The sequence below is a fragment of the Myzus persicae genome, unplaced genomic scaffold (genome assembly GCF_001856785.1).
Source record: "Myzus persicae strain clone G006 unplaced genomic scaffold, MPER_G0061.0, whole genome shotgun sequence".
Lineage (NCBI taxonomy): Eukaryota > Metazoa > Arthropoda > Insecta > Hemiptera > Aphididae > Myzus > Myzus persicae.
In genome coordinates, this window is record NW_019103908.1 from 6,608 (window position 1) to 28,732 (window position 22,125).

The window sequence follows — 22,125 nt, forward strand, 5'->3', positions numbered from 1 at the left end:
TTTTTATATTTATATATTTTTTTTTCTTTATTTATTCTGCCGGGGGATTCTCCACGTTAAGTGGCACCGGGTCGTCGGCGGCGGCGGAAGGACATTTTTTTCTCCGTTTATTTTCTTAATTATCGGGTTAAGACAGGGATCAGTGTCTCATTTTTTCCTCCCGTCAATGAGCACGTACTATACTGTGCATAATTCACCGTTAGGTCACGTGCCCGCCCGTATACTTTTATGTACGCATTTATGTATATATAAGTGTATAGTATATTGTAACAACGCTGCCCCCGAATCATCCAAGCCCCGAAACTTAAGGATGCGTACACGTCTAAACCGAAATTAAGTGGGGCCATTTGTTTTTTACTGCGACGTCTTATAATATTATAATATAGTCACCGAGTAGATAATTACAAAATAAAAACCCACAGTAAACTCTTCTCACAAAGACGCGTGCGTAGGTCTCAATATTATCTCAACATTTTTATATTGTAGTAACCAAATAAACGTTTACTTGTCAGTACAAAGAATACAATATTATAGTTCCTGGTAAAAATAATTGCAATAAAATTATCATTATTTATACTTCGACACTTATGGTATACTTAATGATTTTATTAATTTTATATTTTTACACGAATATTGCAGTTTTAAAATGTAAAATATATTTCTCATTGTGTTAGACACCGATTGGCAAACGGATATTATGTGAATAAAAAAAAAAAAAATAAAAAACATAAACTAAAGACGTTTGACATTGTAATCACTTGGAAGGAAAATCAGTTTAAAGATTTAAACTTCTGTTTGAATTAGGTACACTGCGGTTAACTACGTATCATAATAGTCCAAAAAATTATATAATGTTTGTTTTGACGGTGCAACGACATTAATAAATTATTATTGTGGTCTCATTTAGTCATATACGATACGTCGTTATCGTTTTATCTTATTTTAGCATAAATCTGACAGTAACTTTCAGGCTAATGTAATATAATACTATGAGATACTAATAGAAGTAAAATTGTTTCAGGTTTTTTTTAAGGTTTATTTTCTCAGACCATTTACTTGTTATTACAAATATTACCACTTTTTGGCTCTTTTTACTAAAAACCTTTAAAATACTATTTCTTAATTTAATCCGTAGTATTCTGGGTACATATATAATATAATATTACCTATTATGTTTTGTATCTTGAGTCACTGACATGAAGATGTTGTTTTACGAATTGGATTTACTAGTTTGGGGTTTTCATAACGAGTGGACATATTACGAACATCACCCAGAAGTTGTAGGTAAATATTTTGAATTTTTAAATTATCGCAATCTGTTAATACTGTAGAATGAATATTGTATTATAATTGCTCTGACATAAATATAAAAAAAAAACAATAATTATTTTATCAATATAATAAATTATATTTACTTACATGTTGTAAAAGAATTGTGTTCGTTAAAATATTTTATAAAGAATAAATAATAAGATACCTAGTAATTATATATTTTAACTTCGTGTATGCAGGAATAATGGGAAGTGTGAGTGAGGTGACAGAGTGACAAAAATAATTTAAAGTATTTTTGAGAAATATTATTCTACTAAGCTCTAAATAATATGATACACTTATTGTTGGTTTTGATGCATATTATTTTTGCCGAGTAATTTTAGTTATTTTTTTTATAACAATTATATGAACATAAGATACTTGTTAATCTTAAATTATAATTTTTAAATTCTTTAAACTTCCATTGTCGTTTACTTTGTATCTCTTTAAAAGGCTATTACTTTTTTTTAAATATATTAAATATATAAAATGTTCAATAGGATTATATTATGTGCCTTATTTATGTTTTCAGTTGTTTTTATTTAAATTCTAACACTAATATTTCTTTTTAACACCAAGTAATACCACACAAGCATATACAATTCATATTAAGAAAAAAAATCACAGTAAAAATACTTAAACATTTATCATTATGTACTATTAGATTTCTATTAACGAGGGTATATTTTATATCACCAAAGAATATTATAAAAGTATTGACTATTTTATAAATATTTATTTTTAATGAAAGCTATTAATTAAAATGTTATAACTCTTGATAACTCTTTGATTAAGAATGTAAGTATATACATTATTCTGCAATATGTATGACTGAGAGAAGACTATATAATAATGAGTTTCTTATTAGAGACTTACGCAATATACTGACAGAAAAATCTAAAAATATTGAACCCTTTTTGATACTTAAATTTATCTAAATGTAAATAATAAATGTTTGGTAAACAGATAGTACTGTATAATATTATACATATTAATATACTTACATCCTACATAATAATATGTTGGGTAGAATTTTCTTAAAATCTTTGCACTATCTTTTTTTTCCACTTCTTTTAAGTTTGACTAAAATCCATGTTCTTTAAATTACATCATGTAGGCATTGTTCTAGTGTAGGTATATGCATTCAAACAAATATCAGTTTATTGAATTTTCATTACTAATCTGCTACGTTCATCATTTAAAAGATGATATTGCACAAATAAATTACCGCAAATTCGGTAAATATACGAGAAACGGGAAATACGTATAAGTGTATGGGTCGAATGAAAAATTATAATCTATTTGCTGCTGAATGCATATTCCGAGGGGATCACTTAAGATAAAGAGTTCCACTAAATAATAATATAATAATAATACATATCTTCGTGTTTGATACGGTGGTCCTTTGAAGTGGACCTTTCGGTCAACTGAATTCGATTACTCTCTAGATGAGTAGTCTATATAGACGTATGCGTGTAATTTAATCGCCGCTACTGTCGAGTAAAATCGGGAAGGCTAATTAGATGGTCCATTAATCACATCACCCAACCAGTATAGGTAACTCTATTAAAAGCTCTACCGGTGTACACACTACACAGTAATAATAATAATAATAATTATAATAATAATAATACGGTTTCTCCGAGACCTTTGATTTAAAATCGAACGTATATGTGTACTTATAAAAAGAGATGTTATAATTTCGTTGCGGACGGATGACTTATGTTGATTATATTTGATCAGTTTAAAAGACAAACATTGAAACGTTTAGGTTATATTTTAGTTGAAACGCTCTTTTGATCTTAAGTGATTAATGAGAACCTTTAACCGGATATTGAATCCGCAGGGTTATAAATAAAGTAGTTTAAAATTATGAGTAGGTACAGCGTGTATATAGAAGCCGAGTATTAAATGGTAACCCATTGGAAAAGTTAATATATGAGAGAGTCAATGACTATACTGAGTATTGTGAGTTGAGCGGATATTCGCCGCAGACCCATTCGACCTTATTTATTGAAACCAAACTCGGAAGTCCGAACGTATTTTATTGATTACATATTATTTTTTTCAATATGAATGAAAATTAATTCAGAAATATTTAGTATCGATGTCTTCTCTCACACGATGGAACAGTATTCAAGTAACAATATTTCAATATTTCTACGAATATCGTTGACGGACGGTTTTCGATGGTTGTTTTCTTCTTGTTTCATATAGGTATTATGGCAAAATTATTATTGTATTACAATTCAATATCTGGAACATACGCCATTATTGGTGTACAACAACACACATTTTTAAAATTAATTTTATGTACTTCTAAACCCTAGAAAAAAAGAGAAGGATTTGCGGTGGTTTAACAATGCTGGTCACAGGTCAGTGGTTATAAATTATAATTATTACATTTTTCGAGTAAAACAGACGCATTAAAATTAATTTTTCTTTTGACAAAACATTTTGGAAAAATTACCAACAAAGGTATAGGATATGATTCAATGTCAACACAAAATATTTTGTAAATTTCAAATGTAAGTTATTATTAATTATTCCTTTCTGATTATGAAATTCTTGGCTGTGAATTAATAGCACCGTGGAACTAGAAACTATGTAAGTTATTGTACGTTTAAAAATTGGAGTTGAAAATTCTAAATAAGATCATTTCAGAAAAATAAACTATGTAAAAATAAGTTTACAGTCTTTACTCGTTATACTACTAAGTAAATACAACTAAAATTCCTATAATTAATGATACGTTAAAGCGAGCAAGTTGGATCATATTTCTTAATCAAGCCATAAATGATGGCAAGAATATTAATCTAAGTTGATAAAATATTCATATTGACATTTAACACTTACGTATTTTGTACCAGCTAATCATAAATCACCAAAGGTCACCTTTATATGTAACTAACCCAAAACGAAATGTCTTAATTTTGAGTATATTTCGATATTAGGTAGACGAGTTGTCATAATGTAAAAATAAATTACAACTAATAGCAAATATAAAAATGTAATATCCTTAGAAATATAGGCTATCAGACCTCATTGATGGATCTCGACTAGAAGAATCATTTTTCATAGACAATGATTTATCACCAAGTTCAAACTTAACGTATTCATTCCGATTACCATAACCTACATTGATAATAACCTAAGTCGTCACAAGGACACCCGATAATCGACACATATACTGACCCACTAAACAGCAGAGCGACTTCCTTGGTTTTGTTTTTTTTAAACTTATTATCTTGGTTTTTGTTAATAGTATTTAAGTTGCAATTTTTATTTTGATGAATAAATCCAATTCAAAATTGATATCATATTTTATTCACATTTGGTGTCAATCGCTTGACCCTTGGCGTGTTTTTAATATGCTATAAATTGTTTTGTGAATCTTCTATTGAGTAATGCTATCTTTAAGTGATAATCGTACAACCGAAATAATGTCTAGGTATAATTTTTTGAATTTTGAATTTGTTTAACACGTGCAAATTAAAAATAAATTAATTCATATATGTTACGATTTTTATTTATTTATCGTATTGGTATATAAACCATGTTTGATAGCAGTAATAAAAAAAGGAATATAAAATAATTAAAATTATGAAAATATTTATGTTTTCACTTATGTCATAATTTAATGTCTAAGTTCTTCAACTAGTCAAGAGCTCCCGTCATTCAATTAATTATTTTAACTTTATGTAAAAATTAATAAAAAACTTCAATATAAAGTAAAACATTAAAAATGTTTTATGATTCCTAATGATAAACACATAGTATTTAATAAAACGATTAAATATATTATTACAGTTTAAACGGAAAAAATTACCACACTCCCGCAATTATGTGGTTTGATACCAAACGCGTCAGTTAAAGGCAAATTGAATAACTGAGTACATTAAAAAATTAACCATTGACTTCTATTACATGAATTCTTCAGACAGTGCTAAATTTTATAGATTAAGTAACCCGCCTTCTGTACGCCGACTCAAGTGTGGAGGTCCTCACGACCTGCTGTTATAACTATATTTATTTAATTTAATTTAATTTTAATTTTCTTCTGATTTGTAAATAATTTAAAACGTAGCTGTTGGCATCTTTTATTAATAATATAATTACGTACGTTGCAAAACTTTATTTAATAACAAATATAAATAAATAAAAGGATAATTGAATAAAATACCTGTTGATTATTATATTTATTATAGTAAAATGTTACATTCATTGTTTCATAGTTTTTACAGTACTCAACTGAAAAAACAAGGATTCATTTTTTATTAATAGTAATAGTTGATTAAAAATTCATCTGTGTGATTTTTTGAATGATAATGTTTGTTAGGTTGCTATATTATCTCTTATCTGAGACTCACACCATTTTTTGATAAAAGTTTCATATAAATAGGTAACTACACGTAGTGTTTTCTCCCTATTATATGGCAGTCGGAAGTGAATAAAGCAAATTTTAAAGGCATTGTTTTAATTTAAATTGAGTTCTCGTTTTTAAATTAGTTTAATGAATACTATTATATAACACTGTGGTTTGTTGGGAAATAAAGAAAATGGTAAGAATTACAATTATTTTATTACATAAGCTTTATAATAACTTAGTGTCTTATAAACGCACAAAATATCTAAATCTAAAATGGCTTTTAGATTATGAGAGGAGCAGCAAATGTATTTTACTATCATGTGTGTGTATGTTTTTTTTATAAATTGATATCACCTTTTGAAGCAAAAAAGCTGCTTAAATCTTTAATTCTTATTTTGTGATTATAAACTGAATCTAGTTGATACTTCGCGGAATTAATGGTTAAAAATGCTTACTATTTTTTTTACTGAAAATTACGAAAATTAAATAAACATTGGAGAAAACGAGAACTTAAATTCAACCAAACGTTGGTAATACTGCTATGTTAATTTCATTTAAATTAATTTTTTATAATACATTATAAATTATTGATATTTTTTAATAGACAATATACTAATCTACGTGTATTTAGGCTTACGTATAACTTGTAATCAAGTACAGTAATAAAAATATCCAACCAGCTATTGTGCCATCGTTCTCACACTTTGTCATGCGCATAAGTGCATTACGCTACCTCTTTCATAAATTAAACATTTTTGTTTTGTGTACACAATTGTGTTCCTTATTTCACAGAATATGTTATTTTTGTTAATATCTAACACTAATATACCTAACTGAATACTAATTTTTTGTCGATTTGATATGTTTCAGTCCATCCATTTGACCAGTTTAGTGATTTTGGCAGTAATAGCCACGGATATTGTTTTCGGTGCCCCAGTCACTGATTCCGATTGCAATTTGATAGCGAAATTCATAGATACCAAATACCCACTGACTAACCCAACAATTCTGGACGACGGAAGTGTCAAGTACCGCATAGGTATCATCAGCGACTTGGACGGTGATTCGGTGAGCACAGACGAGGCTTTCACGTGGATCAGTTATTTCAAAAAGGGATACTTGACTTATAGTCCGGTCACTAAAAACATCTCCATTGAATGGGACAATTCCACGGATAATGGGGTTCAGTTCAAATCGCACCTGTCGACGAACGGTCGAGGCCTAGAGCTATCAGAGTTAGCCACCTTTAATGCGAATCTAATAACACTAGACGACAAAACTGGATTGGTTTATTTAATCCACGATGACGTTTTGATACCCTGGGTGATGGTTACTGACGGCGATGGACGAAAATCAAAAGGTAATAATATTCATAATAATGTACATCACTGAGTGAATCGTTTAATGCTTAATACACACATCACGATTTCAACAACAATAAACGTTGTTGAAAATATTTTTAGTCGACATAATGTTTATTAATTATATTTATACTGTCGTAGTTTTATCAAATTATCTACTTTTTAATGATAACATACATGTTTGATTCCTTATTCCAAAGCAAAATATTTTTATTTGTAGTATTTCGATACATAAAGATTTAATTTTGAACGAGTATTAGATGAGTTAAGATTTATAACTTTATAAGTATTGAAAGTTTAGATCAGCGGTCAGCGGAGTGAAGTGGTACAACAATGGTATCTACACCACAAAATATTAGTTAACTACTTCCTTTATCAACTTCGAATGATTGCTAACTTATAAACTACTTGTCCGAAATTTGATTTTGGTAGAGGCTCTAAATACGTAATATTCTGCTACGTAAGTACGTTTTATTCATACGAGTAGAACTACACTTAAAACATGATAACGATAAAAAATTATAGAACTTAAAATTGTTTCCACGAATGTTGTTTTATAGCGACTTTAAATTATGTAAAAGACATATTTTCATAAACGTGTTTTCTGAAATATTGAATATCTTAAGTTGTATGGGTGTTTCAGTATAATAATTTCTGTACTATAATACATAATTACTACTTATCAAAATAATATTAACCTATAGTTCTAAAAAGGATTCAAAACTTTCAATACATTTTGTAAGTACAGATTTTTATTCACATAATAAAATACCAAATGACCTCATTGTTTGTATAGGTAGTGGAATATGTCACATATTTTAATGCGTTTAAAACGCACAACATATTTTTTGTCGTTAGTCGTTACCGCTGGTGCAACTGTAGAAAATATTTTTTAAACAAACATGTTGGGTAGGTGTGTGGGATGAGTATACTTATTGAATTACTTATTATATATACTCGTACTTAAGACCTGACTATTGAATTTCGCTTGAATATAATATTTAAACTAATTAAAACAATGCAACGAAACATATAATTGTATTAGGTAACTGTATTGGGCCCATTGAGGGCGTTTATTATCTAAAATAAAAACATTGATCTAATCGTGTTCAATGAACATGGGATTTTTGGTTTTTACTTATTTATCGGAAAGTTGGCTTCTAAATTTAAAAAAAAAAGTGAGCGGGCACTCTTTAATATTACGATCTGCAATATACTCAGTGCGTGGTATATGGTATAACTTAACGACGATACCTGTTGCAGGAATGAAAAACGAATGGGCCACCGTCAAGAACTCGAAACTGTACGTGGGCTCGCATGGCAAGGAGCAGGTGTGGTTAAAAAGTCACAGGGTCGATATTTCGTCGATGTGGGTGAAGACCATCGACAAGTCCGGCAGCGTGCAGCACCTGAACTGGACGGAAAACTTCATCAAAGTCCGGGCTGCCGTGGGTATACACTTCCCGGGGTACATGACTCACGAGGCGGTCGAGTGGAGTGACTTGCGTCAGCGATGGTTCTTTTTGCCGAGAAAAGCTTCGGTTGAATCTTACGATACGGTGACGGACGAACGGAAGGCCACTAACTTACTGTTATCCGCCTCACCGGATTTTGATGACATTAAGGTGAACGAAATAATAATGTGGCATGCTACATTTACCTAGGTACAATATAATACCTACCCACAATGTACGCCGTATATACTATTGGTTATTGCCTATTTATTTTCACACGGCAACTAAGTCTAACATACACTGAAAATATTATATTCTCCAAATTCGATTTAAAATATCGATATTTTGATTTTTCTGCTTTCAACGGGTTTTTGTAATAGTATAGGTAGTTGTTTTTATCCGGCTTTTGCGGTTTATACTTTATAGTTTTGATTTTTATTTTCAAATCTTTGATTTCTCAGCTCCAAACTCACTTCAATACGATATTTCAGTTTCGGCATTAATTTTCTGGAAACCTTCTTCATACCCAATTCATATGTTGAAATGGAATAAAAATAACCAACTTTTGATACGCCAACTTCATTAGATACTTATCCAACAAGTCGCCGGTTGCTTATAAGTTTTTCTCGAACTAGTGCAATGGTATTATTTATTTTCAATGTTGCAATTTGAAAGACGTCCAAAACAATGATCGCCTTCAACACAAATACACTTATTTTTAACACTTTTGTACCAGTCAAAAGTTACACAACGACTTAATAAAACATCTTCAAAAGCTAATTAAATCAATTCATAATTCTCGCTATAGCATTTTTACCAATTAAAAAAAGATATAATGCACTTCATCATTGTTCTGCAATATTTTTTATCGGTGACATCACGATTTTCTACAAAAGTTCAAAGTCAATAACTGGTTTGTGATAATGACTTGAACTTCTTTTTTTAAATACTGGAAATTAGAAGTCTCTAGTTTATTTAAGTAGAAATATTACAAAATATTAACTAGAATTGTAATAATTTTTTGAATACACTCCTCGTTTGAATACCAGCTTCCTATACAATATTGTTTTAGAGCGACACATAATATTGTATTTCATGCTTTTAATTATTTTGTTTATTTAGGTCGTACGGATTGGCGAAATAGTACCTAACCATGGTTACGCTAGTTTTAAATTTATTCCTGGAACTAATGATACAATGATTGTTGCAATCAGCACTCAAGAAGAAGGCAAAGTCACAGCCACGTTTATAACGGCGTTCACCGTCGACGGAGAGATCATTTTCCCGGAAACCAAAGTTTCGGATCTTAAGTATGAAGGATTCGAATTTATATAAACTTTTTATTATTTATTCATTGTTTTTAATAAATCAAATACAATTTGTGAATTATAATAATATACAGTTTGTACGAATATACAACGTATAATATCGCATGATATAACATTATAATTTTTGCATTTTATTTAGTACCAATTAGTATTTTATTCTTGGTTTAAAAGTGTTATAGTGCAAAAAGTCGTACTGCACTAGATGATTTATTTTCTGGTTTCATAATATTAGGGCTTTGATACAAAAAAAGAGCCGTTACGTATATATTTAATCTTTATTTATATAAATGCAAATATTAGTGTAGGCAGTGTTCATTGTAATATAAGGGTAGAGCAGATCAAGTATCAACATTCAACATGTTTTTATTTACATAATGTAGTCAAGTTTAATTTACCGATGTCTGTGTACAGATATCAGTACTACTGGTATATAATCAGTCTTTATATCGGGTGATCAATTTAACGAAGGCAATTATTATTTTAAATATTTTTTTAAGTATTTACATTATTTTAAGTGGTTAAAAACAAAATTTATCTAAAAAATATTTTTTGGTATTGGATTACTTTGGTACATGCAGTTTGAATTTTAGACGAGTAGCTTATGATTTATAAGTATTTTAAGTTTAGTTCAGTAGAGTGGAGTGGTACGCAGGCAGAGGTATCTCGACACATGTTGGTCCACTACTCCACTCATCTAAGCTTTAAATGTCTACCCACTTTATAACTAAAAAGCTATCTGTCTACAATTTAATTACTATAGACCGAAATTCTCGGAATTTTATTTTGCTTCGGAAATTGAAATTAAAAATGTATGTTGTCATCCAGAAAAAGTAAAATGTAATCATTCAAAATGGAATCTTAAATCTTTTAATAATATTAAATAAAAAACGTGTGCCTTACATTAATAATACACATTGTATACAGAGATGCTTATAGTATTGCGGGTATTTAATTGATGATCTGTCGGAAAATAATATATTTCAAAAACGATTTTTTCTTGACTTGCTGCCAGCTACAGACCATGTCTGCTGCAGATTCTTCGTGTTGTACATATGCGCGTTATAAGAATATAATATACATAATATTGAACATGTATAATTCGTTTAACTAATAATGAAATCGTGAAGTTTCACTCTATATAGTCAATTAACCTTTGTCTGAGAACACGCACAGTGATTTCATTATAATATCTCCGTGCTTTCTTCGTTCGTTCTTTGGTACCATAATATTATTCAAAGGGTCTGACTCGATTACCTGCTCTTGGTCGGCTTTTAACGTCCAGTCTTAAATTCATCCTCCGCCGTAATGGAATTTACCATGCATCTCATGATTAATATTCCTATGCCTATCTAGAATCAAGCTGCATCGTTGACATGTTGCACGTTTTTAGTATTGAAAAGTAAACGAACCGAACACTATAAGATACACTACCTCGTCTCCTACAGGGTGCATTTAAACGTAGTACTGATATATTATTATATTAAATCATGAGTAAAGCACCAGATGTATTTGTTTCAGATATTAATATTATCAGTATTATTATTATTATACATTTCTATGAAAACATTTTTCAATAGAAATAACACCGAGACGGTAAACATAATGTACAATGTTAGAAAATAGTGAATTATAATGTTAATTTATAACATTTTAAATTGGATATTTAATTACTATAAAATCCATAGTAGATACCCGAAGACACGTAAGTAAATGATCAATAATAATTTAAATTAATCGAACTTTGAGTATAGGTTTAAATATTAATTACTGATTCTAAGAAAAACCTTTCCATCGTCGTGAACATAATATGAGGTAGTTGGCTTTCGGTGAAAATATAGACCTGCACTTTATTTTACTTGTTATGTTTATTTACAGCTACAAGCACAGATACATCTAATGCATACATAATATATTTAATATTTATATATATACACAATTACAAATTAATAATCTTGAGCAATAAATAAAGTTTGGGTAGAACTCGGGGTTGACCGTTTGACCCCGGATACGGTGCAAATGGGAGGGAAGAAGAGAAGTTGGTCATCGAGACCGATTCTCGCCCTTCCAACCTCTTGTCATTAGATATTATGGTATTAATTTTTTACAGCTCAAATTTTATTAGACTTCAAATAAAACCGATAGGTTAAAAGCAATTTGATTATTTTTTAGCCTCTATTATTTTCTATTATCAACAAATATGAGCATACTGTCTCCATTAAACTAGGCACCTTTACTCTACATCTTGGGCCCAAATTTAATTATAATATTGTTTGACTCGGTACTATCAACTCATATAATTTTAACCGTTATTGTCGGAGTAATAGTATAGTTTCACCATCATTCACATATAATATACCATAAACATATTGTATTATTTGTATTGGCATTTAATTAAATAGCTCAACTCCTCTAATACCACGAGCAGTTATTCTTATTTTAATTTTTACAGTATACCTACACATGTTTTTCCTATTAATTACAGTTCTATAATACAATATTCTAAGAGCGTTCATGTGTATAACCCGGTTTATTGCTTACTGCTTAGTAATACATTTACCATAGTTTTATCCAGGAATATTTTCAATATCATAATTCTTTGAGAAACGAAAAAAGAATGCACAAGTGTTACTTAGAGAATGGATCGGGGACAGAAAATTGAAAATAAAATTATTAAAGTCAGAGTAACGACATATATGTACGTCTTATATTTTGATATTATTCATATACAGACTACTTAAATGTAAAAATATAATCATTTGAAACTACGCAGTGGGTGGGGATAATAACCGGTAAGTACTAAGTAGGTATTCTATAAATAGGTCGAAAATCGTGTCTTCACAATCATAATATAGAATATTGGTGTATCGAATTGAAACATATATATGAAAACGTTTCTTTTATTTTAAATTTAAAGTCTATTTTTTAAGCTATTTTTTCATACATTTAATTTATGAGGTCTATCGAATTCAAAAATAATAATATGAACTTGAACTTTTTATCGTATGTCAAACATAACACAATCGAATAGTTTAATGTAATGTCAAACTAAAATACAATAACATTTCATTCAACACCGAACCAAGTCCGTATCAAACATTTTGTTCAAATATCGAACTGAATCTTAACCAGGCTTTTGAATTAAATTTCGAATCAAACTTTTGAGTTATATGTCGAATTGAAATAATCAATTTAATTATATTCAAGTTTTAATTTAATTTGAGTTTTATGGGTGCTAACTTCTGTTTACTTCCAAGAGGTTTTTTAAAAAAAATTAACTAAAACAAGAGTGTATTTTTCGTCGATAAAATTGATAATAAACAAAATAAAAATTTAAAAATAAACATTTTTTGTCATAAACGCGTTTGACGTGTTCGAATTTTTTTTAGAGTCCATACATTTCTTTAGAATATTAACTAGGTATTTGGAATTTGAATAAATTATAGAATTTCAATAGTTTTGTAGTTTTGTTCGAGTTAAGTTCGGTTTGTTTTTTTATTTAAAAACTCGTGGGTTTAACTTTCGAACTTCGAATCAGTTTGACCCAACTTTAATCAATTATTTTATATCTAACATTTAATAGTCGTATAGGTACCAACATTAAAAAATACTGCTACAGTTAGACCCAACGATAATAGCCTGTACGTATACAGTACATAATAAAATATTGTAAAGAGTACCAAAATAATAATACTTCGAGTTTCATCGATGACTTATATATTATAAATCACACTTCTCCAACAACCACGGCATATTATAAAAGAGACTATATTTTTTCACAAATTAAAATATTATATCATTAAATCTGATTTCGTTTTCATTCGGTTTTCTCAGTTGACGTACATTATTATATTATCGCGTGCTGTGGGGTGTCGTATTGTCGCAGTTCGCTCACTTAGAAAAAAAAATGAAATAATAATAATAATTTTTTCGGCTGGCTACGACCGCGACGTGGCTTATTTCTGCTCGCGTAATGGCCAATAACGATCTGCGGTCGTTAATATATCGTTGTTGTCGGTCGGGGCTGACTTAAATACTTATAATATTGCGCGCAAAAAGAATCACGAGGGGCGAGGTAGGAAAAAAAAACTCCTCAGAAGTATAGCCTTTCCCCTCGTGCCGTGTTCCGTTCGCTCGCATCACATTGTTATTATGTATATAATGCACATAATATAAAAACGGAGACTGACATTAATGAAATTTAAACGACATTCTTCATCATCAACCCCATCCTTTAGTGTATAGTACAGTAGTAATCCTACTTCATAATTGATCCCTTCGTCGCCTCTCTCCCGTGCGTCGTCTGTTCAAATCTTTTACTTGTTAATATTTTCCGCCGTTTTCCATCACAAAAGCTCTAAACCCACGTCTCTTTTCTCCGCCCCCCTCCCGCCGCGCCACCGTGTCCTCCTCCACCGCCCGAGACGTTTTTCTTCCCACCCGTTCTCTCGGCCGCGCATTCATAATTAGAAGCGCGTGACTCCGCCGCCGCCGTCATCTCCTCCTCGATATATTATGTACCTGGCGGCGGCGGCGGCGATGGCAGATCATAATTTAAAAAGGTCTCGGAGCTTAAGGGGACTCGATCTGTCTATTAAGAGCACCTTCATGTATATGTATATACATCTGTCTCGTTCTCTTCTTCTTCTTCTTTCGCGGGGCTTAGCGTACCGGTAGATACCTGCCAAAAGCATCTCAGAAGTTAAAAGGGCTTGTGTCGCTTTTGTGTGCTTAATGCGCTGCCGGGCCAATGTTATTTTCTTCTTTCTCGAAAAAATCAAAACGTCTTATATCATTATTATTATTATTATTATTTATTATTATTATTACTACTACTATTATAAAACGAAAGAGAGTCTTATGTGCAATGATGAATTGACTTGGACTTAAGCGTTGGTGTGACATAAAAGTCGTTTTTGAGATCGGTTGCTTTTGAATAAGCTCAGCTTAACTGTTGGACATAAAAGAAAAACTGTATTTTGCTTATATTTTTTATTTAATTTTACAATTTTTCTTCTACAGATTGTGTTATACAAACTTGATCGTACGAGAATATATTATATATATTATTATATATTAAATTATAATGTATTATATAATTTCTAAAATTGTCTGCACGAATATACAAATACTCAAACAGTTAAAATCATCTTATTCAAGCGAACACAAAGAGCATTGTGTAACGTGATTTTGAGTTATACTTCCAATTATGTTTGCTTCCAATTTTGCACATGAATTAAACTATCGTGTAGTAACAATACAATTTTGGTCTTTGACATTTAACTATAAAAAAACAATTAAGTAAATGAAACCCATACTTTGTAACTGATTACTATTTTGTTATTGTCTTCGGTCTATTTTCGAAGTTATTTTTAAATGTCTTAATTATTTTATTCATATCGTTCAAGTAAAATAACGTTATTTTGTTTGTGTTTTATTCGATACGTTATGGCCCATTGAGGAAAAAAAATGTTGCAGAACGCTTAAACTTATTTAAACATTTTTACGGATGTTTACCAGTTGCCCCTCAAGGCTACTATCGCGATTTTAAAAATATACCAGTTGCCCCCAATCAAATGTAACAGTTGCCCCCAATTGAATGTACCAGTTACCCTCACATGTTAACATATACACAATACAATATATAGCTTGGAAAATAGGGGAGGTAAATATACAAATCATAAATAAACCATTTTTACACTTAAGGCTATTTAACCAACTTCTTAGTACTTAATAAATTTATCTATCTGTTAAATATATTCGAGTTTATTATTTAAATATGTAGTCAAATATACTTATCTTGGCTGTCCAGTTTCATATATGTTAATAATTAGGAAACTTATTTCAAGTGAATTTGTTGAATAGTTTACAAAATTTGACCTATAATATTCTTAGATATTATGTATTTATTGTTTATTCACTTAGTATGCATTTATCACTTACTATTCGTCCACGTGTAATAAACATAAAAGTACTTATGTTGCAAAAAGTGCAGTTTAACTAGACATTGGTTGGGCCGTGGTCAAACTTTTTTCATTTAGCACCCGTAAAGCTGTAATATTACAACAATTGATATCTATAACATAATAATATAATAGAAATACTTCCTCTCTCTTTATCTGCACAGAAGTGAGAGTTAAGTATTATAATTATTACCCTTATTTGACCTTAGTATCATATAATTACTTATAATATTATTTCAAGTGTTACGGGGATTAGTTAACGAATAACAAATTAATTCGCAGGCTAAAAAAAAATTTGTGTAACTAATACCGATATCATTTTTTATTAAACATTGCTTTTATATTTTTTTTAGTAAAACCCAAGTAAAAATAGTAAACAAAGTTTATGTAAATACAATTATAAATCAATTTATTCGCTTCATCAAAAAATGTTGAACAACAAATAATAAAACATAGAAAATATATTTTATTGTGACACTTGTTTGATAAAAAAAAAAAATTTTAATGTCTTATATCGTACAGTAGCTATATTTTGATCCAGTTTGGGAATAGGAAAATTATACGCAAGCTGTATTGTTTTTTAAACAACCAAGCAGACAACGCATGTAATTACGATAGGATACTGTAAAATCTAAAAAATAAATTAAAAAGACATTTTCAGGAGTACACGACGTGCTTAATCGATTTATTGTTCCAATAATTATTGTTACAAAATGTCGTAAAAAGTAAAATACACACGATTTTTATAGGCCAAAAAAAAAATATATATAATAATTATAATTTGAAAATATTTTGTAAGTAGGTAGGGTGTACACTGGTAAGCGGTTAACCTATTGTACGGTATCTAACATCATAATATAAATATAATATATATATATATATATCAAGGAGAACTAGAAAGCCCCTATAATTCTATACAAAACCGTTAACTGGTGGTCTTTCTAATTTCGAAAACTATGACGTATGGCCGCTCTTAGTTTTGAGACGACGACCTAGGATTGCCGTAGGCGATCGCGTGACTGGTGGCCACACCGTGTCTGCCGTTGCTCACGCTGTTTGCGATCACCGTCGTGCCCGATGACCTCTCGTAACCGTTGCCCCCGTACGAGTTACCTTGGTCCTGACCCTGGCCCTGTCCTTGGTTGTTGTTGTTACCGCGGTTGTTTGAGTTGCCCGACTGACCGTTGCCGCTGCCGGCACCATTGGGGAATACGCCAAACATTATGGGGAACCAAGCGTTGAACGAAGCTTCCGCGTTACTGCTCGGACCATCGCGACCTGCGATATTTAATTGTTAATTTTTGCTGGTTATTATTCATCGACACATTATTATATTATTTATGTTATTAAGGTACGTCTTATACAGTTATACGACACACGATTACACTATACATCTTTCTAGTGGGCCCGAGAGCGTGCGTGGGAATATATCATGGAACGAGTATCGAGAGCCACTATTTTTTTCTGGATCGTAGGGGTAATTTTATTTACAAAAAAACACTATAATTTCCAGTGAAATAATAAAAAAAATCATACTATAAATTATAACATATCATCAAATATTTTGCCTACGATGATAACCATATTTATTGATCTGGTCAATTCGTAACGATTCCTCTTGTGACAGACGTCCTGATTGGATTTGGGTATTGGAAAGTGTACGGTTAAACGAAACATACACAATATTGTAAACATATTTCAATATTTGTATGATAATAATAACGACATAATTCTAAAGGCTATAGCTATGTATATTATATACGTATAATACGTGTATATAATATATTAAAGGATATATTATTTTGAGTATTATGTTTATTTTTATCATATTTTCATTTTAGAAATGCATTTATTTTTCCAGATATCCGGTCAAGTCTAGTTCAAACATTCGACAGAGAGACGTCTTGAAAGAGTATTGCTGTAAGTAAGATGTTTCTATAACAATATAGTTCCATATAGGAAACGAAATATATTATACAGTGCCCGTTAAGGTACATTAAAATATAAATATTATATGTTATGACGATTGTTTGAAGTAACTTTACAGCGGTATTTCTATATTCAACTTTTACTTTCGTAAGTAACATAGTATAAAATTAACTAAATAAACAATGCTTTATTCAGCCTACGCTTATTTTATAAATTACATTATAATAGAAAAAGTATTGACATTATCAAACGATTCATTATCATGTGATCGCAGTCTCGAAAGAAATTAGTGAAATAATAGGATATCCTTAGCGGTGAATTGGGGTACTATAATGTATTTATAAATGTTATTAACTTAATGGCCGATACATTTTTATTGTTATTATTATTAAATACTAATACATTTTGAACATTAGTCTTCTTCTAAAAAATAAAATGTTAAATAAATAGTTTTTTAACCATAATAATATTAACAGTTATTCATGAAAATGTATAATATTCTTGCTCTGTGGAACTTTTTCGTAGTATGGAATTTTATAAAATTTTTTGAATCAATAATCTATACTAGCCATCAGTTAATATAACAAAATATTATAATGAGTATTAAGCATTGTTCGTCTCTGATAAATGGAATTTTCTTCGTATATGTTTTATGAATTATGAATACATAGTTATTTTAAACTGATAATGGATTCCTTGAAATCATACTTTTCTCGATAAAACAAATTATGAACATGTACTTAAATCACGCAGATCAATTACAGCAAACTCTTTTTAAGGAAAACAGTTTCGAATTAGAAATAAATTTAAAACTACTATACAACAGCAGTCATAATGGCCTAAAACGGTTGACGGTATAATAATAATGTGCAATAATGTTGCCGTCGTGTACACGGCAATAATATTATATTGATTAGAAAAATATTATTAAAATATTCACTGTCCATAATATTATGCCAGTATGCTAACGGCAATGACCTCCACGACGTGCTAAAGAGAACAATATAATAATAATAATAATAATAGTGATGTTTTCTTATGGAACAAAACTATTATATTATTTTGTATTTTACTTTACAACTGTGTTTGACATCTTACGTTTGTCGTCGTGAGTACTCGCGCACCTACTAAATAAACATGACGTAGGTATTCATTTATCCGTTCATCCTTCTCCTGTCAAGACTGTTAAGAGTTAAAAAACCGTTTTAATACCTACTTAAAGGAAATCAGTACTTACATTTTTTTTTTATATTTATGTTTTCATTGGCTTTATGGATTTCAAGGAACCCGAATTTATACCAGGAATCAATTTTTTTATATTTAGTCTGAAAGATCTATATAATATAAAATATTGAGTGCACCTCAAACTCCCTTAGCCTCAATATTTATCAGGATATAAAAGTTGTCGAAAAGATCAAATACACTGTATGCATAAACACAGGGTGATCCACTAACCAGTGCTGCTTTTTGGAATAATTGTGTATTCCTACTTTAAGACCATAACATTTTCAGATACATAAATTGCTTTTACCATTAAAGTAGTATCGTGTAGCGATACAAACTGTTTTATTTTAAATGAGAACCACTCTAATTCTCCATAATAAATAGTAAATATTCCATAATAATCAAGTATCTGATTTTTTCGAATAATTGAATAATGAATATATATAAATACAAATTTGAACTTATAAGCTTTGGGTTATTTCGATGTACCTACGTGACAAGGGTAAATAATTATTGATATTTTTACATGAAATATAAATATATATATATATATTATGAATATTCAGTCTGGAACCTACCTACGACTATAATCGGGAAACATTTACAAAACCATAAAATGCTAATATAATAATATTAATAATCATACATTTCAAATCATGATATCCCCCGTATATTATATTAACCTATATATTATCATGGACTATTGTTAATTTCATTTTAGCCTTAGAACATAAAGCTTATTAAATTATTGTACTACTCATCGTTTGAATCTCGATTTATATACATCAAAGATTTTTCCAAAAAAGCAATCTACTTAAAACTGTACGGTAAATGAGGGTTTTAAAACACCACGATTGAATCGACACAAGCATGATACTCAAAGGAAGGAAAAAAAACTGATTATCATAGAAAAATATCATATTTAAGTACCTTATGCACTAAAAAATGTAAAAATTCAAAATTTCGAACAAGTTTGTTTTTTGAAGGACGCGAAAAAGCTGAACCACAAGTTGAAGGCGAATCACACAAGTAGCCAAGTAGGCACCTATTCAATATCCATATTAGCATCGAACCCCGGTGCGGCGTGAGTAATATATCGACACGCTTACCTCTGTGCTGTTTCTTGTTGTCTGCTTGTTCCACGCTGTTGTTGCTCTGTTCCCTGGAATCGACCGGCACGCCCGACTTCGGTGGCACGTACTCTTGCGGTTGCTGTTGACTGCCCGCGGCCGACGAGCCGCCGTACTGTTGTGATGGCTGTCTGTTGGCCGGGTCGGCGGCCGGCGTCTGCTGCTGTCCCGCGACGCCCGACGGCGGCGGCCCGTAAGAGTCTTGAGTGGCCTGCGGTGGCCCGTAAGAGTCTTGCGTGGCCGGTTGCGGCCCATAGTTGTACGGACCGGCCTGCGACGGTGACCCGAAGCTGCCACCGAACATGGGGTACTCGGCCAGGCCCGTGAACGCGGACATCTGCCCGTTGGGGTTGAAACCGCTGTACGAAAACGATCGCATGGGCTCGGGGTTGCGCTTCATCCTCATCATGACCACTGCGAAAAAGGTTAACAGTGAAATGTATACCGATGTATTTTGTGAGCCAAGAAACTCGATGATGGTAACAACGAGTAGCTTGACGTAAGGTTGTCTTTCACTGCGGTGTGCATCATCGGCTTTTACTGGGTCAACAGTTGGTCGAACATTTGAAATAATTTACGAATGACGCTTATGCTGGTACATGAAATATAATCTACTCCCGTGACAATATTGACTACGATACCTAATAGGTTCTTTTTAAAAATGCAGTATGCCCGATAAACGATTTTGATTTTATCTGGTTTATTGGTAAATACAAAAAAACACGAAAGAGGCGATAATGAAGGCACGAGCTTTTCTCGACATGGTACGTGGAAGGGGGGGGGGGTGAGGGCATATTATAATTTTTAATCTAAATACCTAATAGATAATCTCGCAGACCCGTCGTGGATGTGCAGGAGAGGACTTACCTTCGGGAACCAAGAAAGCAGCGGACGTGGCCTGGAAGACGACGGCGACGACGACGACCAGCAGAGTGACGGCGGATGCGTAACGGCAAGCCATTTCGTATAGGATCTGCTGCAGTGTACTACGTTTGGTGGAGACTTGAACCGAAAACAGTAATGCCGGACTTGAGGTGAGGGGGAAGGAGGTTTCAGTCCAGTGTAGTACTTGCTGCGGGGCAGAGCTTGACGTGTAGCTGTGGGCTGCTCGGCGACCAGCGGTGGAATGGGACGAGTGACCGATCGCGATCCCGTATATATAGCCCCCCACGGGGAGTCGTTTGCGGGGTGGCCAGTGGTTCGAAGCGGGGGCGAGGGGCGTCGATTTGCCGCTGTAATAAGGTTTTGTGTGGGGGTGGGGGGTTACCCCCCGGTCCACCTGATACGTGGTCTGGACGCGTAATCGTGGTGCTGAATATTATCATATGCCTTCGCGATTTACCAATTCGACGAAGCTATTTTCCGCGAATTTCAACGGTCACCGCGCCAACGCAATAATAATGCGATGGTCACGAAAATTACAATAATAACGATACACAGTCGTCGTGTGCATTATAAAATATGTGCCCCGATCGGCCGTGTCCGGGTTCGGGCGAGATGGGCGAGTCAGCAGTTGCCAAAATGCCGCTCGAAACCCATTAACGATTCGTGTGTGCGCGGACTGCAGTTACAATATTATTATTGTTTCGGATGTGACGTATAGAATCGTCGTCAGTCGATACCTTTATCTACGCACGAACACGTAGGTTAACCGATTAAAAAATATAAATTATGATGATAATAATAATAATAATAATAATAATAATAATATAATTCCCGTTTGGATTATAATATTATTGGCACTTTACTGCAAATAGGTACCCGTGATGACGATAATATTATATTATTGTGAAGAGGCAAAAAAACTGTTTGCATATCACACAGGTAGTTAGAGTACTTACCCTCCGATGATGGTCACATGCTTGACCCAAAAATTGGATATTATTGATAATATCATTGTCTTATCAATTATTGATAATATCAATTGTCTTCGGTTGAACGTGAATGATTATTCTTATTGTCATGCCTTAAATTGTACCTAACTTTGTTTGAAGGTGCTAATTATTGCATATTTTGTTGTATTAATTTCATATTTTTACGAATATTTAGCGATACTGAA

At 31.5% G+C, this 22,125-nt stretch overlaps 2 protein-coding genes across 3 annotated transcripts; one reads left to right on the forward strand and one right to left on the reverse strand.

Moving 5' to 3' along the window:
* The first annotated feature begins 5,717 nt into the window (after positions 1–5,717).
* LOC111036165 (soluble calcium-activated nucleotidase 1-like) lies at positions 5,718–9,944 on the forward strand. Of its 2 annotated transcripts, XM_022318092.1 has the most exons (4): positions 5,718–5,873; positions 6,551–7,040; positions 8,305–8,666; positions 9,618–9,944. In XM_022318092.1, exons 1-4 carry the CDS (start codon positions 5,871–5,873, stop codon positions 9,828–9,830), a joined length of 1,068 nt encoding a protein of 355 aa, XP_022173784.1. In that variant the 5' UTR covers positions 5,718–5,870; the 3' UTR covers positions 9,831–9,944. The 2 variants fall into 2 exon arrangements, with proteins under 2 accessions (XP_022173784.1, XP_022173783.1); XM_022318091.1 differs by lacking the exon at positions 5,718–5,873 and having other exon boundaries at positions 6,542–7,040.
* Positions 9,945–16,437: 6,493 nt separating this feature from the next.
* On the reverse strand, positions 16,438–21,217 carry LOC111036160 (spidroin-2-like). The gene is made up of 3 exons (XM_022318086.1): positions 20,934–21,217; positions 20,046–20,480; positions 16,438–17,061 (listed from the first exon to the last, which is right to left on the reverse strand). Exons 1-3 carry the CDS (start codon positions 21,025–21,027, stop codon positions 16,757–16,759), a joined length of 834 nt encoding a protein of 277 aa, XP_022173778.1. The 5' UTR covers positions 21,028–21,217; the 3' UTR covers positions 16,438–16,756.
* Between the last annotated feature and the right edge of the window lie 908 nt (positions 21,218–22,125).